Source organism: Gobius niger, assembly GCF_951799975.1.
Source record: "Gobius niger genome assembly, chromosome: 20".
NCBI classification, from domain to species: Eukaryota; Metazoa; Chordata; class Actinopteri; order Gobiiformes; family Gobiidae; genus Gobius; species Gobius niger.
Window position 1 is genome coordinate 20666481 of NC_136871.1, and position 25762 is coordinate 20692242.

The 25762-nt window shown below is 41.5% G+C and overlaps 1 protein-coding gene across 1 annotated transcript in view; it reads left to right on the plus strand.

The window, feature by feature from the left end:
• The window catches only part of LOC306979918 (plexin-A2-like), an 86688-nt gene that overhangs the window by 28192 nt on the left and 32734 nt on the right, over positions 1–25762 (plus strand). Inside the window, exons 4-11 of the mRNA XM_079579072.1 lie at positions 3972–4106; positions 13589–13689; positions 18608–18731; positions 19180–19333; positions 20096–20192; positions 23897–24011; positions 24389–24589; positions 25214–25310. Coding sequence (XP_079435198.1) covers positions 3972–4106; positions 13589–13689; positions 18608–18731; positions 19180–19333; positions 20096–20192; positions 23897–24011; positions 24389–24589; positions 25214–25310 — 1024 coding nt within the window. The remainder of the gene's footprint in view (positions 1–3971; positions 4107–13588; positions 13690–18607; positions 18732–19179; positions 19334–20095; positions 20193–23896; positions 24012–24388; positions 24590–25213; positions 25311–25762) is intronic.

A 25762-nucleotide genomic window follows, 5' to 3' on the forward strand; every position in this document is an offset into this window, starting at 1 on the left:
ACAATGGTGCAAAAGGTGGCCAGATTCCACATCGAGCTATTTATTTTTGAGACAATGGCCCACTTCGGGGCTCTCGAAGAAAACACTGAAATCGGTCTAAAGTAAAGTTGCATGTAATCCAACTTTGAAGTGTCTTTGCTTGTGCACGCGCAGGTTGAGTTGAGCTGTCTCATTATAAAACCAATTAAACCCGACTTACTCTCATTACTGGGCTGTGAGGCTTAAGATGAGATTGAAAACCTGTTGAGGTCCCAGTGGGATTTTTTTCTGGTCAGCCTTGTTTTAAATGATAGAAAGCAGATCAAATCCCACATTAAGCATTGGCCGTCCCAGGGCAGTGAGGCTCCAGCAACCTCTGGCCCCTGCTCGACCCTGTGGTACCCTATGAAAATCACACGCTCATTTATCGGTCTCTCTCTCTAGATGATTGTTTTGTGGCTTTCGGTCCATGGTTTTCACACAGAGAAATGCTTACTCGCTCCGGCTTGTATTTGTGCTATTTATGAAAAGTAGAGTGTGGGAAAATGTACAGTAAATGGCTTTGCTTTTGCAAGGGACCGTGGAATGGGATCAGACATGGAGGAGGCAGGAACACAGACAGTGAATGGGAGGATTTGGTAATCTGTCTCGAGCGAGGACAAAATAACTGCTGTACGCTCTGAAATCAACAGTCAATTGGCATCGTTCTCAAACTGCAGAACCGGTGCAGCTGATTCTAGACTATGAAGAAAAACTCTGCTCTTGGTCTGGGTGTGGTTATACTTTGTATAGACCAGGGTTCAACAAATTTAAGACCTTTGCGCTTTGGTCAACAGTAAAGAGTTCATTTGCAAAAGCAGATATCTCTTTTTTCAGAATCGTTTTGTTACTGTACTCTACAGATGACACTTGTAAAGCTTAAGTTGTGTAAATTTGATTGAACAATACTGTTATGTAAAAAGAAATTGTCAAGCATATGTTGAGGTTTTCAATGGTGCTTGTGTCTGATATTGCAAATGAACTCTTCAGTTGTTTTTAAATGAGCTATATAATTTGTAGCAAGCTTCAGTGCACATTTCAATAATAATAATAATTATGCATTGGTTTTATATAGCGCTTTTCTGGACTCTCAAAGACGCTTTACATTGCACTATTCATTGCATACTCAGTGGTGGTAAGCTACTATTGTAGCCACAGCTGCCCTGGGGTAGACTGACGGAAGTGAGGCAACCAGTCTGCGCCATCGGCCCCTTCGACCACCACCACTCACTCACTCACTACATTCGCTAGGCTTCCTGGTGTAACCAAACGGTCTCCCATCCAAGTACTGACCAGGCCCTTCCCTGCTTAGCTTCCAAGGTCTGACGGGATTGGACATAGCAAAGGCGGTAACCTCTTAACCCCCACCTGAACCGAGCACATTTTCTCCAGTTTGGCTTTACCCAAATCTAAAAGCTTTTTAAAACGTGACAAAAAAGCAAGGAACAAAGTGATGAAGAAAGCAACACAAAAATGACAAAATCAAGACAAAAAAGAGACAAACATGACAACAATGTGACAAATCGTGGCAACAAAAGAGTCACAATCAGCTGTAAGTCTTAGCTTTCAAATGAGATGTTTCTCTGGCCTATAGGCTGTAAGCTCCAGTCAAGAAGCTTTTAGATTTGGGAAAAAAACTTAACGGGAGAAAATGCGCTTGGTTAAGGCGGGGATTAAGAGGTTAACAAGTTCCGATGCTTTATTGTTGATGACTACAATATATACAGCTAAATACAATACTTAGCAAGAATCCCAAGCATTTCAGGACAGTATTGTTCTTAACCAGTGGTTCTCAACTTGTCACCATCAGCCATAACCCAAGCAAAAATATTAGTTAGAACCTACAATATTTATTCATTCTGGCAGTTTGATCCTCTACAGCAGTGTTTCCTAACCAGGGGAGCTGGGACCCCTGGGGGTTCTTGAGCACTTGGCATGGGGTGCTTGCCTCAGATTAAAACAATGTGAATCTGAGTAGAATTTCAATATTTTTAAAAGTTAGTTTTTCAGTAAACGCTTTGACTTTGAGAGTATATATTATGAACAGAACACTCTACTTAATAATGAATAATTTATGTTAAGTTTCTTGTTAAAATTTTGTCAGGATCCTCGAGATGGGGGTACTCAGAGTATACATTAATGCCTCAAGGGGTACAGTATATTATATGAAAATACTATATTTTCTCATGTTCTGCTGTTTTGTTGATTCGTCTTGCATCTATTGTTGACATATTAAGGACAATAGGCCTTCTATCCAAAAACTAAGAAATCAAAAGTGTCTAGATTTATGTTGAGTGTTAGTACTCCACATGTATTTACTTTATCCTGCTTGATGCTTTTTTTAAACTCGTATTTCATCCCACTTAAACTGCATTCAAATCCAAAGTTTGATGTCGTCTTTGGTGTGTATATATTTCGTGAATCCCTCCACTATCCTTCGCATCTTGCCCGCTCATTAGCAAGCTGTGAGGCTTTATCACACATACTCGCCCGCGTATTTCCCCTCCTTCTCGGCTGGCAGAGCTGGTGGTTGGAAAGGCGCAGCTGCCTGGAAGATGGAGGCGTGATTGATTGATGAAGTTTTGGCGCCCAGGGGATCCAATCATGTAATCAATTTGTATTGATTCACTGTCCCCATTGAGGGAGTGCCGAGGACCTGCCACCGTGGGCGCACACTGGCCTGGCATGCTTTCAAGAACTACTGGAGTCGCATTTGATTTTGTTGGCAAGGTTGGCTAAGTACACACCGACGGCATAGTCTTATTATTCTGCTTGGGTTTGACTAATTACGGCCGAGATTATTATACGGCTGCTCCACGCTGTTAATAAACCAGTTTCCCACAATTCAAGCTGTAGCTGGAGTTTAAAACCTGCAAACTCATACACATGCTGTACTTATCCAGGGTATACTTTTTTTTCAATTCATCTCCATTGGGAAATTTCTTCTACATTTGACCCATTCTCCGCTGGGGCAAGCTGTACTGAGCTGTGGGTAACCGCAGTGCAGCGCCCTGGGACCCATCTCCGCAGATGAGCCAGGGTAATGGTCACAATCACTCTGAGAATGGACTCCATATAGAATAGTACAGTCCGGGGATTGAACCCGTGACAAGAGCTCGAGAGCGCAAGAGTGTGAGGAAAGAGCGCTGGCCACCTTGCTGCCTATTACCATTATTATTCTGCACTGGTTTTTCCTAATTATGTCTTAAGATTATTCAGCTTTAATTGCATCATGACTTTAATGATCCAATCTTCCTCGAATTAAGATTCAACCTGGCTCTGCATAGCAAATAAGACTTTTCTCCATCATGCTTTATTTAGGTTTTCTGCTCATTTCACTTTAATAGCAGACATTTCATGTGTCAAGATACTGTGCTGTCTTTGTGTGATGCAATCCACATCAATCCAGCGCCAATCGCAGGGCAATACATTTCCATGCCGTCGGTTTGTGGAAATGGTCGTTAAACAAACAGAGCTTCACCAACAACCCAGACCAGGCAGTAGTGACGTTTCAGGGACAGACGAAGGGCTAAGACCCCGAAACGTCACTACTGCCGGTGAGAGCATTTTGAAAGATTGCTGCCATAAATGTCTGCTTAGTCAAATCACTGCTGAAATCACCAGACAATAAGAAATATCAAGCATGCCATGAGGGAAGATCTGGGTCACAGCTAAAACTGTCAAGTGGACTGAAAAATGACTAACACCAGATTCACTATTTACTGTTGTGTGCCGGACTTAATGTAAACAAACTAAGAACTAAAACTATCTGCCTAACTCTTATTTTACCCGTGTGTTGTTAATTCTATGCAGTGTGACGATTCAGCTCACAAAGCTTAAAACGTTGACTCCAATATTTCTTTCATAATCAAATACAATAAAGTTTTACAGATAAAATGTGTGATTGTTTTACTTTTACGTTTGCTGAGTGCATTGCTTCCATTTCTGTGCAGATCCGCGTTGATGGTCTCCGGGAGCAGGGCGTCCTGTATGAGACAGTGACTGTGATGAAGGAGAGCAGCCCTATCCTGCGGGACATGGCGTTCTCATTGGACAGGAGCTCTCTGTATGTCATGTCCAACAATCAGGTGAGGACACAGTGTGTGGGTGTGAACCTGTCAGGAGACACTCATTCTTATCCAACATCAAAACTGCACCGCTGTCTTATTCAGGATCACACACAATGGGTCAGATATCAAGGGTATGCATATTCGTAATACTAAATCATTCTGAAGCTAATGCAACATTCAAGATGTATTCAACTAAAAGCTATGGGGAAGTCTGAGAAGAATTAATAAACCTTGAACATTTTTTTTGACCTGATAATAGAAGATGTTTTCTGAAATTAAATGCACAGCTGCTGCTCAAAAATTCTTATTACATGGGAACTACTGGGTCACAGTCACATGGTTTAACTGGGCCATTTAAATATTAAGCAGGACGCTTCCCTTTGGGACATTACCTTATCTAACCTTTTGCTTTTTGCATTATGCAACATTAGTGTATAGTTGACCATCACATTTATCCACTAGTCTTAAAATTGTTTGTGTTTTTCCCTTCAGCTTATTGATCATTTAGAGAAACATCTCTAATTTGGATTAGAATACAATTTTTGATTTATTTGTCTGAAATGGTAACCTGGCAAGAGCCAGATTGATAATTTAGTGCGAATAACATTAGCACTGATGTCAATCTGGGATTGCTCCGGTTTAAATCGTTTGACAAGGGGACGAACTTTTGGCACAGTTTCACTTGTGCTTGATTTTAGCCAATCACAGTCTAAAAACAACAAACCACAAATCCATGAAATAATAACTTTTTAAAGATGTTATGTAGGTTTGTACGTAAGTACTTAAGTCGTCGCCCGCCGCCTGCCCGCCCACTCATGACAACAGTGCCATGCAATTGGCTCACATCACTGGGAGAATTCGAGAAGATCAGCGTGAGCAGCACAAGATTCTTATGTGTTTGTAAACTTACACATGCTGCTCAGCTTGCAGGACAGATGCCGCTACAACATAAGGCCAACTAAACTGTTAGAATAAAGTTAGCATACACATTTAGAAGAAGGTCTCATGTATTTAAACCTATAATGATTGGTTGGTGTCAAAGTAATGCAAGTAACGTTTCCAAGGAGACAAGATGTTGATGTCCTGCTCCCGGCAAAGTTGCGATTCAGGTCTGAATTTGAACATTGCAAACCACATCCAGTATGGCGATTGTAAAATATTCAGGCCATGCACACGAGGATGGACCACTGTTCTAATTACTTAACCATGCGAACCGACTCACACTCTATGCATCTTTTGTACATGACACACTCACTTTGCCTTTGAGGGGAAGCATTAGCGGCTTTTCCAGTTTGTCTGTGACCCCCCTCTCCCTGCAGCCCTCTTACCCCCAGTCTGGGCTCCTCTGTTGGCCTGGCATCACACAGGAGCAAAGCTGCTACTGCTGTTGTTGTTTTTGTTGGAGCGTATTCTCTGCACTCATTGGAGATAAGAGTGAACACTGGTAATCACTTTCAACTCCCATCAAGTGATTATTTTGGCATGGCTTCAGCGCACTGTGTGAAATGGGATTAGATTTTATTGGAGCCAAAAAATGGGCCCTATGGCTGCTCTCACTTGTCTTTTTGACTGCTGGAATGCACTGAGACACAGGCGCAGGACACAAAAGGCCACTATAAAACAATCACAGAGCAGTGTCTTCTTTCTGAGCGGTTTTCTTGAAAACATGGTGAAAACCAAACTGTAGTGAATATGAAGAGTATCAAAAATGTTGAAAACAATCCATCTATTGTCCACAATCCATATTAGCGTGACTGACAACTGTTTGTTCACTCTTATTGTCCATCGTTCCATTATGGCTACAGATTTTGAAAATATGGACTGGATTGTTTAGAAATGAAGATGTGGATGTATTGGATAAGAGGCGAAACAAAAACTAGGGCTGTCACGATAGTTACTATATCCACTTATCGTTCAATAAATAGCAGATAAACGATACATTTTGGGCTCGATGTTTATCGTCTGTACATTTATTCGCATTTCCACCCCTATTTTTCCTTTGCAAAACTTTGTTTTCAACTGAAGCAAATTGAGTTACAGTATATTTCATGTTTATTGCAGCTTGTGTGGTATTTTAGGATGTGATTAAGAACTTTGAGAACAAAGGTTTACTGTCATTTTTATGCCTGAGAGTTGATGGTATCTAGTATCATTAGAGTCAATAATATGTAATAACAGCTTTATAATAAAACAGTAGTACTTTTGTTGTGCTGTATTTGACAGAAAAGATACAATACACATGAACCACATGAACGTGAATAATGAATCTTGAATGATTCTTTGGGAATTAATATATCCCTAACAATCTGTGCTCATCACTAAGTTTGTCAATCCAGCACAATGAATAGTGTAGAAGTCCATCCTTGCAGCACTTCTTTATTAGTGAGATTGACTAGAAGAGGCAGGGCATCACTTATTGATGAGGGCTCGTCGTTCAAAAACCACCATTCACCTCGTTTAAGGAAGCCACACTTACGTGACAACAAAAATAAGGCACAATTCGTACTAGTTTAGCCCTGGGTTTTTCTCTCAATATTAAAGGAGCTTTGTAGCCTGGAGCAGCTTTCCCATCCTGTCTCTCTCTCTCTCTCTTTCTCTATCTTCACTTTTTCCGTGTGCCGCTGAATTCCCCAGGGAGGAGGGCTTCACTTGCAGATTTCCCACCTTTCCAGTGGATCCTGTAGATGAGAGATTTTTGGATTCCTGGGAGCCAGACAATACAGGAATGATGTGGAATGAGGAACGGGGCGCAGACAGATTTGGCGGAGATCGGCCGACCCTTGTGGAATAACAATGAGCCTCTGTGTCTCTTGCCGGGAGAAACACACGTTGGGTTAGCATGATGATGAAGCATGCAGAATGGAGGGGATCTGTCTGCATTTGTCATAGGCTGCACAAATCAGGACTTTCATAGGAAAAGGAAAAAAAAACAGATTCAGTCCTAATTTGCCCGAGTGCATTTTTCTTTCACCTGTGCATATTTGTTTTGTTTATGCACACTTTCGGAAGGGAAACGCTTGAAGAACCCATTGAAAGACATTTGATACATTTCTAAGGAGAGAACTGAAAGCCAAAATGCCATGTCAAGCGAGCTGCTTTGACACATTCGTACCAATCATATGGCATCTTTGTTGAACGCAAAAGGCAAATCCACCGCCGTTTTTCCTTTTTGGCTTACAATCTATGTAAACAGCATTCTGGAGCATCGGAAAAGACAAAATAACCGGCAATTGTTAGTCTGCTTTTTGAAGGCGAGGGCTTTAAACTTAAAACAAGCTGTGGGGGGACTGCTTCAGGGTATTTCCAGGGCAATCTCTCTGAGTGGCACTCTGCAGAATGCAAAATCATCACTCCAAATCCCAGCCATCCTCTTCTTTGTTCCTCTCCACCTCTGTCTGTCTGCCCTCCCCGCTCTCTGTAGGTGGGCACAGCATACAAGCGTGTGTGTACAGGAGAGGAGAGGCTGCCAGACAATGCAATAAAAGAATATGGCCTGGTTTGCGCCTTGAATTGCGGTGCATGTTTTGTGCTGTTCTGCATTCATTGACTTTACGTATAAGCAATGTAGTTATGAGTGTAAAGATGAAGGAGCGAATGTGACCTGGAATAAGAAACTACAAAACTAGGCGACTTCTCGTTTTGACTGACCTAAAAGGATCGCCATCTGTTTGTCGGGGTGCGCCTGATGTTGCCTGAGCATGCAGACAACGTCGGAATGAAACGTAGTAGCAGTAGCAGCGTGAAAGTGACTGCATCAAAAAGCGTTGGTCCAGGAAAACTCGGAAACAAAGTGGCCGACTGAGGCGCGGTGTGCGTTGAGAGTGCAAAAAACCCGTCACTTCCCATTTGCAGAGTCTTCTTGTCTCCTGTGTAACCTACTTCATTCAGCATTTAGGTTTTGATGCTCTTACAGCACGAACGGCAAACTTTATTTATCCTACTGTGAGTTAAACACTGTCCGCCCGCTCTAGCGCAGGTGCGTGGGGCCGTGCCCGACGCAGAAACGTGATCAAAACATCACCACGTGCCGCCAACAACCCCCCCCCGTGACCTGGTGGAGAACATGAATATCTGTACGATCTGTAGAAAAAGCTGCGGGAGCGACCGCTGTTGTACATAGCCAGGGTTTATGCACGGCGCAGGAAGTCAAATTCAATGCTTTTAAATACCATTTTAATGCCCAAATACTATATTTTTAATGCCACAAACACACAAAAATCTATGCACATTTCAATTTCTAAAGATTTGAAAACATTCCATCAAATAGAGGGCTGAGGAGAAATTGTATTATCCAGAAGCAAATTGGACACAAACTTTTGAGGAAAAAAATAGTGTGTCATTTCAGCCAAAACTGCAGCTGAATGTGAAACTGTTTTGAATCTTTGACAAACGCATGCAGGACAAACAGTCGATTCTAAGTTTTTATGTTTGAATACAATGTTATGCTTTTTAATGACATGAAAGGCCTTCATTTTGGCCCAATCAATTTAACATCTTTTAATGCCCCACGCAAACCCTGTTTGTCCAGCCCACGACAGGTTCACTTACCACGTCAAGTCTGAAGTAACTAGTAGCCTGCATTAAAAACAGTCTGACCCAAGCACAGTGCACCTGAGGCAAATCACTTATAACACCAGACTACCGATATTTATGAAATCAACTACAGTCTAGCTAGCAAAAATCCTGAAATATCCGTTTAAGATTTCACAGAGCACCCCCCTGCCAGCGCCAAAGTCTAGTCTACAGCCTGCGTTTAGAAACACATGATTGGGCCGATAGTGTTATATGGTGAAACTGTTTATGGTTCAAAATTAACATAGACCTATTGTACAGTATTTCCTGTTTTATCCAAACAGGCCAGCATTAGATTAAAAAAAAACAGACTTAGTAGTAGAGGCGGCCCAGGTTCAACACTAAAAGTAGTTATTGTGAATTGATTGCAGCACTGGAGACACGTCCACTTGGATTTTCACAATCACTGAAGTTACAACATGTTCTGAGTGATGGATTTTGGGTACAGTTGAGCCTCAGACTTTTGCGAAACTGTGGCGTAATTCTTAGACAAACACGTTCCTTTATATAGATGCCGATCTATTTCTCAGTGTCTCTTTGCAAGCCTCCTTCAAATGGAACATTCTGCACAAGTCACAGAGTGAGCTCTGCATTGACTGATTTAATCATCGTGATTTACAATGCAATCCAGTCTTTAATTAAAATGGAAATAGCCAGTACAGACAAGTGCAATAAAAATCCTTTTCTTGCTCGCTCATAAAACTAAGCTGCTGTATATGACCCGAAGAACTGCAGACATGGTGCAAATAGACCAAATACGATTTATTATGAGTGAGAAATAAAAAGGTCTAAAAGCTTGCGCATCTGACAGACAGTATGAGCAAATCCCAGATGAAACAGCAGTTGATGAGGCGCATTTGAATAGGGCCATTCCAGATGTTGTGAAATTATTTTAATTCCCAAAGCTGGTAAAATTGGATGCAATCTTCCTTTACTGCTCAGCTGCAGAAAAACAAAACTAAAACACAACACTGCCAGGCAGAGATTTGGGCTCCCGGGAGCAAGGGATTTCCATTGGCTGTCTGTGTTTGTTTTAAATAATCGCCTTCTTCTGTAGAAAGTATCTCAGAGGAAAAGACAAACAAAAGCTTGATTAGAAATACTAAAAAGTGTGGCTGGACCTGAATGATTTATGAGGGAGGCCATGCTACATTGAACTTAAAGATGAAAGCCTAATGCAGCAACTAACAAGCTGTGCAAGTGGACACCAACACAATAACGGCGTGGAGGAATCCCAGACATGGATCACATTGAAAAGGCCTCTTAATGGCTTCGGTCAGTGGTACTCGTCTTCACAAGAGCCACTCGACAAGACATTTGGCATTCTGAGTACAGCCAGATCTAAACCCAGTCTGTAAAATAGGACTTAACCATGACATAGTTCAGAACAACAACTAACCCAATAGAAAAACATCAAATTGTCTCTAAACTAAATGTATAGAACAGCACATGAGCCTGAATTCCACCTGAAGCAGCACCAGTGGTAACCTGTCCCACAGTCTGAGAACCAGTGGTTCAGTTGTCATTGATCCTACTTACAGTACAAGTTCAGAAATTAAAATTATTGGTGCATAAAGCTTATATTGCTTTTAAGATTACAAAATGAGGAAAGAGAGGCAGAGATGTCTTAAGTCAACAATCAAGCCTCAACCGTCCTATCTCCATACAAAATGAATTGGGAAGCCAGGCACAATACTAAAGTATGGTGAGATATGTTTTTTTTTTTCAGTTTCATGGCATTTATACAATTTCTATGATTACTTTATCCTTAACATCTCATAAGTTGATGTTTAGTGGCCATTGGATATGTAGCTGAGCCCACAAAGAGCAGAAACTTGACTGAATTTCATTTCAAATGTAGCTCAGAGGCCACTTGTAGACACCAAGTTGTGTCTAAAGTGAAATCTCAAAAGGTCTGCACACTTGTTTATGATTTCTAGCTCGGCTTTGACCTCACCTAAATGTGGTCAGTGAGTTGACAACAGCTGAAAACATCTGGATCGTTCATAATTTGCGACGTTTGAAGGCTAATGGCAACAGTTATAGGAAAAATAGATTGAGCAGGCTAACGGACTCCGACTTGCTAACATTCCTCATCTATTTAATTCATTTATTAATTTATTTATCAGGGATGATGCATTCAAAATAGTTACAATTAGGGTTTGGGTTTGCAGTTTGCAGCTGATGCAAGACCTAAAGAGCTTCTAGCTAGTGCTAATTCGATACTCATGTCCCTGGTTGGGCTTTTCTACACAATTCACAAAAGTAAAATACAGTAGTACAGAAAACACAGTGAAACTTCACACACAACTCATTATTTTGCTCTCACAGACTCAGTGCTATTTAGAAATGGGTGCAGCTTTGAGATTTGTTTTCAGTATGAAATTGCAGACTGACCAAGTGAAGTCTCGCTGAGTGGAATCGCACAGTTGTGATTGATGGACCCTCTGGTGACTGTTGACTCTCAGACGTTAGGATCAAACACTGTGTCTCCTTTTTATTTCTATGATTAAAAAGGCATCACAACCACAACTGAACTCGGGCTGTCTTAAACTAAAAGAAATATGAACATTATTTTGAAAACCTCCATAACTGGGGGTTAATTTGCCAGCACTGACACTAATCAGAACTCGATTGGGGACAGGAGCTGGGATTGTGGATGTGGGAGAGAGAGAGAGTCCCTTTGTTCATTTCCAACTGATTTTAGCCATTGATCTGGCAACCCTAAGCTTTCTGAATAATTGTCTCGGTAACTCAAACAAAAAGTGCACACATGAGCAACTTCGCATCAAATTGTGCTTGTGAATAAATAAATTGGCCTATTACAATTATCAGAATAATCAATGTTCAATTTGAGCATGTTTAGCTGTTATCTGGAGATACAACTCATCAATGTTGCAACGAGTTCACTTTTTTTCTTGACAACATTAAAAAGTAGCCTGGTTGTGTTGCCGGTGTTTTATGCCCTTGTAAAGTTAAGCTCTACCGACATGCGTCTTGTTTCTATTCTAAATTCAACCGGTGCTCCTTCTGCTCTACTCTTCTCTGCAAAGCAAATCAACTGTGATGTCCAAGCAGCGGCAAATCTGAAGATCTATAGCTCTCTCTGTGTAAAGGTCACTCTGTCTAACAGCGCGCACAACCAGCTCTGTTAGTCGAGACGAGCTCTGGTCCACTACAATCCAACGGATTACTCCAACTCTGTCAGATACAGAGTCCACCCCCTCCTCCACCCTGCTCCACAAAATCATTTCACTAATGGAAAGCACCGAACGCTCTAAAACTGCTGGGAACCAGGCGAGAAAGTTATTTTCCAGGGAGCAGCTGATAATCCATTTTTCCAACACAGACCTGAAAGAGAACCCACTTATGCTATCAAGAGCACCGGTCGACACTCCAATCCATAATCCCCTCTTCATTTGTGATTGCTTACATCAGTAAATTACTTGCATCATACGTCCAGCAGCCTGCGTAATAAGCACATATAGAATAGCCCAGACTTGGAGGCAGAGGGTTCAGTCTTTTGGTTTTGTATGCAAGGGATGGTGCTGCCTGCTTGACAGCGCAGCAGCTCCCCCAACGCTGATGGAGGGCTTTATGAACCTCCAGACTTGTAGATAATACTAGTGAATTTGCCACACTTCATCACTTCAGGAGCTGTGGCAATGTGGGTGTTTTTTTTTATGGTTTATGTATGATTTGCACAGCATTTACACATAATTCCGTCCTATTTAGGCCAATGTTAGACCTTTTAAGACCGTTGTGGATCCGTTTTGGTCCTGGCTTGGTGGTACCCGGAATGCCAAATATTTTATGGAGCGGTACTTGGTGTGAAATGTTGAAAACCACAGATCCGCACAACGATATTCACTTATTATGTTCTAAATGCAGACTCTATTCGAAAAAGCTAAGATTGTTTTTCTTTTTTGTTTAACGGTGCACTATACTACTTTTGAAGTGAAAAAAAAAAAAAAAAAAAAACGTAATATTTGTGTATATTTGACCTTGTAGTGACTCAGTGGCTTTATGGGTGCAGCGTGGCACCTTTGCTTTCCCTCAAAGTGCCGTCTATGATGCTCCAGAATCAATTTTGGGGTTTCTGGACAGTTTCTGGTACAGACCCATAAAACAACTGATCCTGGAGTGTAATAAAGGCCACTGTGAGGGAAAGCAAAGGTGCCATGATGCACCCATATAAAGCCACTGAGTCACTACAAGGTCAAATATACACAAATATTAAGATTTTTTTTTTTTTTTTTTTTACTTCAAAAGTTGCATAGTGCACCTTTAAGTCAAAAGTAAATGGCTACTTTAATTCTCAGTTTCGATGCTCATGTGCAAAAGTAAAGTTGGTTGTTCCCTTTTTCCTCGTGTGCTTTATTTTGCCTTTAAGTGTAAAAAAAAAGAGATTGCGCTTTGCAAAATACTTGAGATGATGAAATGGCCTCAGCCCGGCTCATTATTCCATCAGAATGTTTTGCTTGCTTGTGTTCACCTTGTTTGAACCCTTTTTGACACTCCTTTGTCAACGTTCTCATCCGAACACCGACAATTACACAGAAGTGGTCTTAAAGCTTTCTACAACATTAGCATGATAAGTGATGTGCAATTAAGTCTGTCTAAAGTGCTCCTTATACCAACACCTGTACGCCTGCATAATCAAGTGCACAATGGAAAAGTTCCGTCGACTCTTCATTTTCAAATACGCTTTCACCTCCGACTTTTACTGAGACGGCGACTTTGTTTATCATTACATTTAATGACTAAGAATCTAAAGCAGCTAAAAGAAGCAAGTCAGTTGGTTTAGCCTCTGGTTAATGTATAGGCCTGATTTCAATCTGGTTATACTTGAGGAGTATACATTGTGTCTCTTTTGTTCCAGACACTTGCTACCTATGATGATAATTATTTATGACTTCTTGTTTTAGGTGGTGCAGGTTCCCGTGGAGGCGTGTGAACAGTACGGCACATGCTCTGAGTGCCTGAGCTCCGGGGACCCACACTGCGGCTGGTGTGTCCTCTACAACATGTAAGTCCGCTCGCAATATCAGGGATTACGCCGCAACTTTAGCACTGCATTTTCCCAACATCTGGCTCATTGTGCTTAAAATAGACATGAGAAAGTGGTCATCTGATGTGCGTTGGTTTAGGCTTCTTGTGCACCTTCCATTAGAAACAGCTGGTGGGACACTGAGAAAACCAGGAAGTGTGACCTCTGGCACTGTTCTACCATATGTTCACCTTAACGACTAGACTATTGGCGGAAACATCATCTGCACATTCGCTATACAGCAACTACAGACCCAGTTCATTGCTCTCAATCATATTGTGCTGTTTTTGAACATTCATAAACGTTTGGGTCTGTGGTGAATTCACGCCGTATCAATTATGCACATCACCAAGTGCAAAGCTATGACAGTGCACAGTGAAAAAGTCTGCACACTCACTCCAAAGAAAGTTCATTCATTCAGACTTTTCTATCCAAGTGGAGCTTCCTCCGGTCATGTCTGTGGTGAATTCCAACTATTGACCCTGATGAACACTGAGTATAGAATCGTTCAAATTAAAATATAATAATTTTCTGATCAAACATAGTAACATAAATAAACAGAGGGGTATGAAGCAGTGTGAATACTTGCTAAAACCCTTTGTGTGCATGATTGTGCTAAGGGCTAAATTAATGGAGAGGCAGGGATTGAGTCACTGGTCTCTGTGGGACAACTGGACCCCAATATACCAGGGGACATTTTGGCCACGATGCGGCGCGAGCTTATCTGCTCTATCTTAATTATGTGACCCCAGGTTAGCTTGCATAAAACCCTCGGAATGGAGTAAAGGGGATATTGGAGATTAAACGCCTGTGTTTTTCAGCGTGCCGCTGGGTTTGCAGTTGACCTGAGCAGGGGGGATTTAGCAGTGTGACATCTCAAAATTTAGCTAGCGTTGTGTCCTACACGATTACCAATATTTAAATTGCTGCTTTTAAAGGAGACATATTAAGCTTTTTTTGTGGGATTTTTTGCACCTAGCAACATTTCAACACTTCAATACATTTGAGGCAATATTTCCTTTAGGTTGCCTAAATCATCTTGAAAATAGAAACGAGTCAATAATTTCCAGTCCAAAGCCCATCGCCATGAATGTAGTGGAGAAAACTATGATGATGAACAAAGCACACACTGCTCTGTCTCTGACAAAACACAGACATGAGGAGGATTTTCTAGCGCCCCTGTTGTTTATAAAACATGTAACGTTAGTCAGGGTTAGCATATTATTTACAGTGGTATGCATAAGTATGGGCCCCCTTTACCTTTTTGACATTTTGCCATACTATGGACCATAAACATAAATATATTTAATTGAAATTTTATGTGAATGTCGCACACTAACTGACACACAATCATGAAGTGAAATGAAATTTATACATGATTTAGATTTTTTTTAATGAATAAAAAACTGAGAAGTGTGATGTGCAAAAATACAGTATAGGCAAAGTACAGTATAGGCACCCTTTCATTTTAGTGCAACCAATTGCCTTTAGAAGTTGCCTGATGATTTCTGAATGATCACATGTTGACCCAATGACTAAATAGAGTCTACCTGTGTGTAATCTAATGTCAGTTCAAATACAGCTGCTCTGTGATGGTCTCAGAGGTCTGTTAGAGACTATTGAGGAGCAGACAGCATCATGAAGTCCAAGAACTGACCGAACAAGGACAGCACTGACCACAGCTTTTACCAGGAAGCCTATGATGAGTCTGGACTGTACAAATCTGGCCTAATCGCAGAGTAGCTAGAACAAGCCATTTTTGAAAGAAAATCATAAGTATTCAGGACTTCTTATGGTTTTCTCCTCAATAGTCTCTAAACAGACCTCTGAGACCATCACAGAGCAGCTGTATTTGAACTGACATTAGATTACACACAGGTAGACTCTATTTAGTCATGGTGTCAACATGTGATCATTCAGAAATCATCAGGCAACTTCTGAAGGCAACTGGTTGCACTAAAAGGAAAGGGAACTTATACTTTTGCACATTCCACTTTTCAGTTTAGTTATTTAGAAAACAAAATCTAAATCATGTATACATTTCATTTCACTTCACGATTGTGTGTCACTTAGTGTGTGTCTTTCACATAAAATTTCAATGAAATATATTTATGTTTATGGTCCATAGTATGGCAAAATGTCATATGCCCATACTTATGCATACCACTGTATATTATGAAAAGTGACTTCTGGAGCTCCTAGCCCCTCAAAGCACATTGCATTACAAAAATGTAACCATTTCGCTGTTCACTCACCATTGCAGCTTGGGGCAGCAGCGTGTTATATCTTATATCAAAGTGCATATTTTTCCGCTGACCAAGGATGGTCTTTTCTCGCCTTGTGCCAAGGCTTAGAAACTTGAATCTCCTTGACATCCAAAGAAACATCTCCATTGTAATAATCCAGAAATGAAAAGTAGCTAAACATTTGCACAAATGCAGCAAAAGAAGTTAGCGGCATGTATTCCAGCTGTTCTGATGAGTGTGTTTGTTTTCTTGAGTGAGCAGCATACAATGATCATGTAAATAGGTGCAAACTGAGATTTCCAGAGCACAGAACACACAAAGGCAGGGCAGAGCAGTAACTACATTGGAAATCTATTATAACCATCTTCAAAGCTCACAAAAGTCGATTTAGCATAATATCTCCCTTTAAATCAGCAAAGGAGAAAAGTAATGTGGTGTGAAAATCTAAATTACCCAATTTAACAGTTGTTGTTTCTCTGTTTTTGAGTACCAGGCTGTTTATATTCATTAACAGTATATGGCTTCGGTTGCCTCAAGTAACCCAAGGTGAATCATGATACTGATACATGATACACTCTTCCAGCAGAAGTGCCTCCTCTACTTCCTGTCTCCTTCCTTTCTTGTACTTTGTCTTCCACAAGATGACATGGTGTTGTGCCTGCTGTGGAGGCAGGAGAGTGGCATTAGGTGTCCTAGCACAAACTGTAAAACCACTTTGCTGAAAATGCCACTGTCTCTGCACTTGAACACTTGGTCAATGTCCACAATACTTCTCTGCCTGTCCATGTCAGCTATGACTGTTGAGTTTATGGCAGTTCACTACAAACCAGAGTCCTGCTCCTCTCTTTGGTTTGCTTAAAACACTACTACTAATATGACCAATATTATTCTTGGACAGGAAAAAAAACAAATAAGCAAACCAGAACCATTTTAATGATTCTTTTCTGGACTGCAGGTTGGATGAAAACGTTTTACTGACTATGTAAAATAGGAAGGAGAACTGAGACTTCATCAGACAAAACACAACCAATAAAAGAGGCCAAATAAAAGGCGCTGAAAAGCGGCTGGGATGAAAGGCGTACTTAAGCTGATGCACGGTCAGAAGGTGACTGTCTGTACTCCGGTGGCTCTGAGCAGGCAACAGCTGTCAGCGCTTCCCCATTTTGCTTCTATATTGTGTTGTAATTACAGTCGAGGCTCCGTTGCTCTTTCATTCCTCTCTGGAGGTGTCGCCCCCTCAGTGCTCTTCACCAATGTATTAGCTCCGAGTACAGACAATTGCAGGCAGAATAACATTTTGTCTGGATTTTTCAGTAGTAATACTACTTTGGGAACTGTGTTCATTTTGGAGGCAACAGTAAAATCTGCTGTTACCAATGTGTCCACCGCATCCTTGAATTGCAAAAGCAGCACCCGGGGACACAGATCCTGAGCTAGAGTTTTGGTCTACATTGTTGGAGAATGGCCTATAATGAGGCTGTGTTATTAATCACTATCAAAATTAAAGCTGTACTGAGTAACTCATGGCTCTAGAGGCCATAAGCGCCACTGCAGGTGTCGTAGCATGTTGCGTTTTATTTTACTCATTAATTGTACATGAGAGTAAATACTACACTGACAGAAAAGACAAAGGGAGAGGGTGATATTGTGCATCCAATTACACAATGGTCATAATTTTTTTCACCCAAACTTGGCTGTAAATACTGTTTAAGTGGCGCAGTAAGCCTGTTAGCTTCTTCTTCGTGATTCCACTGGTGTGTATTGGTGACTCCTACCCAGAGGCACCGAAGTTGCCTCACCAGGGGGAGATGAAACCCCCCCCAATCAGTACTTAGTACTGCTTTAAAATGGTCTCAATAAGCAAACTGAGAAAATCTGCATGGGAATGTATTAAAACCTGCTAACCCAGATGTTCTGAAATGTAGATGGATCTTACATCAGTTTTGTATATAATTATTCTGGATGTGTTAAAAAATGTGCACCGTGAACTTCATCTTGATTTTAAACTATTATTACTATTACTATAACTTGCCAGAAACAAGCTAAAGTTAAGTAGTACCTTTCTACTGAATGTGCATAGAAAGTTAAGATTCTCTCCATATCTTTTAAAGTACTTGTATTTGCTCGTCTCCCAGACAAGATTATTGTAAGGTCATAGTAAAAAGCCAACTCATTCACCACTCTTCTAGTAATTTCCTTTTAGGGCTGTGGCGGTGAAGACGACTTCTCTGTGGCACTCAGTGTAATTGGCTCAGCAGAAAAGAAGAGTGAAATGTTAAATGAATAATCAGGCCAGGCATCGAAGACTGAAAGAGGGGACATGAGGGAGGCATGAGCTGGGCAATAAAGACCACATTAAGTTCTCATAGCTGTAAGGAAATACACTGTTAGAGTTAATGGGTCCTTTTAATCGTCATCTGAATTAGAAAAGATCACCATTTTATACCACGAGGTTTAGGCTTAGATTTTGTCATACATTCCTTATAAGTTGCGTGACCTAAAGAAGGCTTGTGCTATGTTGTTAAATATTTGCGTTATGAGTGAAGATATTCAGAATCAAAACTTTCTTGCCGAAGGGCCATTCTCCAGTGTCGTTTTTCATCTCAGTGAGCATGTGCAACCTTTTTTTTTTTACTTTCCCCCCCACACAGGTGCTCAAGAAAGGATCGCTGTCAAAGGTCCGATGAGATGTACCGCTTCGCCACTGACATTGACCGCTGTGTGAAGGTCATCTCTCATCCCGACAGCATCGCGGTATCTGCACACAGCGTGCCAGTGAGTCCACTTTTATGAACGCACCAATCATTGACATGACAAAACGCAGCGGAAAGTTATGAGCAATTACAGCCGGTGGCACGCAGCGGACTCATGTGGAGAATGTACAAGTGTGAGAGGAGCTGCAAGAAAGAACGTTATTGTAACTTCCCCGTGACGATGTGAGAGAGGCTGAGGCGGGTTGTATTGTGTATCGCTGTGAGAGAAGAGAAAGCAATAAAATAAAAAATAGAAATGAATGGATGCACATTATTTGAATTTCAAATGGAGCTGTGAGGGGCAGCAGCTAACAATATATCCACTCACTCCTCCCTTCAGGGTTTGAAAAGAGGAGGAATCAGGTTCGAGAGCACCAAAACCAATGTTAGGAAACTATAGGCTCTACATGTATAATAGCTACAAACTACTCGCTCTGATGTCTATAATAGGAATCTCTTTTCTGTTGTAGCTCCTATTGGAGGTGAACAATGTGCCTGACCTGTCGGCTGGGATCACCTGCTCCTTTGGGCAGCAGGCGCAGGTGGAGGGGCACGTGAATGGGAACAGGGTCATGTGTCTTTCTCCTGCAGGCAAGGAGGCCCCCCACATACCTGAGGGACAAGGTTAGTGTTGGGGCAAACCCCATGTGTTCAAGTTTATTTAAACGGCATGTGGGGTACCTTTTTCATATAGGTTGTCTCGTGCTCATAGCTCATAAGCTTTTTACTGTTTTATTTCTTTGTTTGGGATCATTTTCTGATATGATCAGCAAAATAGCGTTAATCCTTTGTCTTTTATTGCAGAATCAGCCTTGACTTTCACACGGCCCCTTCAGTCAGCAGATATTTCCATACTTAACTATTGAAAAAGAAGCAACTATTGTTTCTTTTTTCTCACCTTTAAATACAGCCCAAGGTCGGGATAAAGGCTTTGATTTGCAAAATACGATAGAGATGGCCAAACATTTTAAAAATGCAGCTATAGTCCTTGTGCAGCTTCAGGCAGTGCTGGTGAAAATCTTCTATATTTTAACAAACAAACAAATGCAGCCTTCATTTGGGATTGACCGCACTGCATTTCTGTTTGCTCCCAATAGGTACTGAGGGGCTGTTTAATTTTCTCTGCACATTTACAGTAATCCCTCATTTGAAGTTCTGACTGAAGGTTTTTCACACCGACTGCAGTATGCCCTTGCTGAAGCACAGACGCCAGGTGGCTCTTTAGAGGAGCCAGATAAAAGTATTAAACTGTTTTGCATATTGACCTCCTCCCACCACTTATTGTAGTCTTTCTCTCACTACTCTACACCCCCCTCTTTCTCTTTCTCTTTCTCTCTCTCTCGCTCTCCCTCTCTGTCCTTCTCCATCTTCTTTTCGCTTTCTCAGACTGGGCCGGTGTCGAACTGCGACTGAACTCAAAGGAGACGGGACAAATGGTGGGCAGCACCGAGGTGAAGTTTTACAACTGCAGCACCCACAGAACGTGAGTCCGGGTTGGGCAAAAAGTGTCATATTCATTGCATTGTAAACATAAAATCCTAAATTGAATCTGCCCCATACAAACTGAACTCAAGCTCCATTGAAACAAAGCACATTATGATTTATCGCTCTTATTTAAGCTACAAAAAGAGGAAGATTTAGTCCTGCCTGACCCGTGGCGGCTGATTAGGTAAACTCGAGGTGGGGCTGTTGCATACCGTCTATGTGTTTTTTGTTTTGTTTTTTTAAAGGCATTTACTGCTGCTCGTCAGACTAAAAAGAAGCACGTAGCCACATATCAGCAAACACCCACAGAACTAGCATTACAGACAACTCACAACTCAGCCGTAGCATTGAGGAGCATCGTGTCCTTATGTCTGTTTGGCCTCATTAAAACTCCATAAACTGCAGCTTCCCCAGTTCACCTTGTGTCGCCAGTAAAAAGTCCCGTTGCAACGAGTCGTCCAAAAAAATATATAAAAGAATATCTGTATGTTAGTACTACTTTCCCCCAGTGTTTAAAGAGACCGCGTGCAAGTGAAAGTAGCCAAGGAAGAGTCTTCAGCGTGGTGTGCTGCTCTGTGATAGGCTCAGAGCCAAGTGTGTGTGTGTGTGTGTGTGTGTGTGTGTGTGTGTAGGGCTGTCACGATGATTACTGAATCGACTTCAATGAATCACAGATAAACGATATATTTATATGATATTTATCGTCTGTTCATTTATTAGCATTTCCCCCCTATTCTTTCTTTGTAAAACTTTGATTTCTAACTGAAGCAAAGTGAGTTTCATTGTATTTCATGTTTATAGCAGCTTGTGTGGTATTTTAGGATATGATTATACATTTTTAAATCAAAGGTGTATTTTTTATGCCGGATAGTTGACAGTATTTAGTATCGTTAGAGTCAATAATATCGTTTATCGTGATACTTTCCTGCCTCAATATATCGATATGTATGTATGAAAATTTCAATTTCTTTTTGTAATTTCTTAGCCCACCTAGTCCATTAAGCACACAGCAAAACGCACACAAGCACATGAAAACCCATAAAAATACATCCAGCCCTAAAGCCAAACCACTGGACAACATAGGGCCTCCCATGATTTAAATGTATTCTTCCTAAACACAATGTCAACAGCTGTAGTTCATTGCTCTGCACCAACCGTCACAGCCATGTAGCCCCTCCCTCCCTCTTACATTTGAGGTGCACAACCGAGTTTGGGACAATGATTTACTGCTGTTTAGGAGCTCACTTAAGGGAAGCCTGTTAGATAACCTCTAACTTCAATTTACCTGTCAGCCCTTCTTTCAGAGTGGTGCATTTGCTGCGGCTTGTTTGTTTGGGGATTTATTTTAAGTGGCTCTTCATGGGTTTGTCTTCGAAATTTAAATGTACTAAGTGTGATGTTTTTGTCAATTTTACAACCTTGGCTCCACAAAGTTTCTCTCTCTCTCGTATCTCTTACAGTATGTTAAAACAAACCGACCAAATTCAGCATATTATTTAGCTTTTTGCATCAGTTGTTCTGCACATGCTATGTTGCTCATTTCCGTGAATAATGTACACTGCTGTTGATTCCCCAACAATTGCAGGAGCTCTATTGTATGAGTCTGTTGTTGTTTATGACGGGATACATTTTGTGCACATGACAATTAGAGTCACTCTCCACTTGTGATTTCTCTCCCTAAGGGGCCCCTCTAAGAGATGATCTGACATTTCAGATGTTGGCTCTGCACACCCTTTTCCCAATAAATGAATTGTATCTCATTGAAGTGCTCATCTGCTGCAGTCATTTAAGCCTCTGTCTGGGCAGGAACGCTCTGACTTTGGACCATTATGCTCACGTCAATTGTATTTACCATAGTGGTAAACAATGGCATGAGCGTCCCCATCTGAATAACAAGTACTACAGCACTGCTTCTGAGGCAGATCCTAGTGGGATGAATGCCAATTAGAAGCACTTGTCTGCTTTAGCCCATAGTGAACAAATCAGCTCTTTTACACTGACTGTAAAGCCAGTGTTAACTGCTCTTAATCATCAACATCAAATAAGGTTCATTCTGCAGTGTGCAATTATTGTATCATTTATTTGCTGGTGAGTGTCTCTCTCCTCAGAGATTCAGATGTGAACTTGTGTGAATGGGTTTTGTAACATTTAGTGACACAGTAAGTAAGCCCACTAAAATTAACAACCATGTTTAAAACCATGTGCACTGGAGACTTGAACACAACATATGTCATGGCTCCTAAGAATCTTCAATTTACAATAGCTGCAGCCGATAAAAATACAACTCAATTTTATTTATGTAACTCATTTCATATACAGTTTTCAAAGCGCTGACCGATAAAAAAGGAAATACAAGAAACAGTACCCCTAATAAAACAAGTGAAGTATGTTTATCGAACAAGACATTGTGCAACATGAATATAAATGTATAAAACTGTAGCATGAAAAGGAGTTAAAGACACCAAGTGCCACCTAACAACGCCAGAGCCAATAAAATAGATGTAAAATGTAAAATGAAGAGAAACACAACTGGCATTATCTCCCACTTACATCTCTCTCTTACATTAGGTATCAGCATCCGATGCCCTTTGCCCACTGAGATTCACTCAGCACTTAACTAACCTTTAATTGTGTCAACTGTCGTGCTGCAGGTTCACTGTGGGAGGAGGCGCATGATTAATGGTGCATGCTAAAGCCGGATTCAGGAAATTAGCCCACATGTCATCCGTTTAAACACGCTCTTGGTGAATGGCCAGATGCAACCATATTAGGCAAAGCTCTTCTCACCAGCTCAAGACCGAAACACGCTTCCATTAGTTGCCAGGTGACCCGGTGAACTCCTTTGAATATTTCAGAACCAAAATCCAAATCCACCCCCTACCCCAACGCCACCTCTGCGCAACATCAGCCCCATAATTAATTATCCGGCAAATGAAGCTCCCTGCCAATCCACTTCTATTAATACGCACCTCTGAATGTCCCTGTTTAGCACATGCGTTCACACGAGCACACACGATTCGTCCACACTGGCCCTGGGCAGCTAATTAATATCAAAATTTAATGGCGCTGTGCTACATTCATTGGCTGCAGTGTTATGTTCTACCATTTGCTCATCCCTTCATTTTCATGCATGGGCTGTACAATTTCTGGGATCGTTATGTTGATTTGTTAGATAGAAGACTTAGCTACAGAGAGTATAAAAATCTGTTAAGCTCCAATAAACTAGTATGTAATGCTGCAAAACCCAAAGCTCACTGTGTTCACGCTTATAGAGTTTTAAAAAAGTCTCACAATGAGCTTCCATGAACCCATAAACCCTCAGATTTTGTCTGTGCATATGCCCCGGTCCAGGACCAGCACAAAGACACTGTTTCGTGAGTTCTTGATGATTTGAAAATCCAATGTGACTTGTAACTTCTGAACAATACACGCTGCAACAGAAAAAGGCTAGAGAACAATTCACTGACATCTTTCTCACGGTCATTTATTGTCACATTTGTCATAAAAACTTCATTCACCCAGCCAGCCATTGAAAAGGTTTGCATTCTCTCTTTGAAAGAAAAATAATAACTTCAGCACAAAACCATAATTTGAATAGTCCCTCTGGAAAGATGTCGATAATGTGCTCAAAGTGAAAGCAAATTGCAGGAGTGGGGGAGTTTTACAAAGGAACGTACTGTAATCACTTTCTCTTCCTTGCAGATGCCTGTCGTGTGTAAACAGCACTTTCCGATGCCACTGGTGCAAATATCGCAACCTGTGCACCCACGACCCCAGCAGCTGTTCCTTTCAGGAGGGCCGGGTGAACGCCACAGAGGTACACACCACTTGGAAACAGACACAGATATAAAGGCAAAGCTAGAGTCTGGTATGGAGACAAAACTGCCTGTGTTTGATGTTTATGTTTGCGCATGGATTCATCGAGAGCACTTCGTAACTTTGTATTGAAAAGTGCTATACAAGTGCTATCTATACATTTCCACAAGTGAACAGCATATCCGACAATGCCATGTTTATATATTGCAGCACAAACACACTTTGCCACAGTTGTTAATATGGCTTTAATCCTTTCTATTGGACTGATGGCATCCAAAGTAAACCCCAAATTAAGAAGGGGCAAATGTTAATTACAAAAAAAAAAGTTTGATTATAATTACCTTGTATGACAAAGGTGTTTCCCCCCCCCCCCCCCAGGATTGCCCCCAGCTTTTAAACTCCGAACAGATCCTGATTCCGGCCGGTGAAGTGCGCCCAATCACCCTGAAGGCGCGTAACCTGCCCCAGCCGCAGTCAGGTCAGCGGGGCTACGAGTGCGTGGTGCATGTGCAGGGAACCAGCCACAGAGTCACTGCCCTCCGCTTCAACAGCACCAGCGTACAGTGCCAGAACAGCTCGGTATGACCCCCAGCACTCCTGAGAGGCACACACTGCTGTCAAATCAGCCTGACAGATACACTGGTACATCACTGTCACGCAAGCGCGGGGCAGAGCATGAAGAGAAAAACCAATATAGGGAAATGGAGACAGAAGTGATGCCTTTTTTTTTGCCTTCATTTTATTCATAACTGATAAGCCACACAGACTTTAAAATTGAATGGATTTGAAAATGAGTGATGAAATGAGTGCACATTATGTGAAGTTTAATTAGCCCGATCGGAATAGGAAAAGTGAATTGAAGTGCAAGAACTTTACTGCATGGTGCATTTCTGTGGCAAAGAATGAAAAGGCCATTTTCTTGAGATGTGGATGATTAGGTCCAGGTTTGTGTTCCGGTGGTTTAGAGAGGAGTGGGGCCGACAGGAGCAGGTTAGACAGGGTATTGCAGAGATGACAGATGCTTAAAAGCCTTGTCTCGTCATGGCCTCTTCTCATGGCTTTTTTTTTCATCCTCTCATTCTACTATGCTTTGTTTCTTTATGTTGCTGCAGCCTGTGCCTCTTTTTCTTTCTTTTTTTATACTTTGCCCGCCTCTGAAAAGATCCACTTTCGGTTCACACTGTGTTACTCTGTGATTTTCAGTACATGTACGACGGTGTGAAGATCAGTGACCTGGCCGTGGACCTCTCAATCGTATGGAACGGCAATTTCATCATCGACAATCCCAAGAAGATTAAAGGTGCCTCTGCTTTCCATCACTGTCAGCCAAGAGAAGTATAAAGCACTCAATCCAAGCAGGATAGATGGGTCATCGAAAGGGCTTCAAGACACCCAAAGGACCTTGAGAGAAAGTTCACAACAGTGGCCAGTGTGATCAGAAAGAACCCAATCACTCCGAGGCTCAGTTGAAGGCCGAATCTTTATAGTTGCTCGCTTTAGATTTTCAGGTCTCTGTGTCAGCTTCCCTCCATCAGGGTGCTCTCGGTTGTCAGCGTGGGTTCCCGTGTGAAATATACCCACTGTGTCAAGGATGGCTATGAATTTAAGCTAGTCATGTCAGCACTTTCTCCAAGCATAAATACTGGGCACTTTAGGAAGAAGGCTTTAAAGATGGATCGTTTAAAACTCTGGTGTAATGGTATAAGTTCTGCTAAGTATTAAAGGAATAGGCCACCTTTTTTAAAATACTGA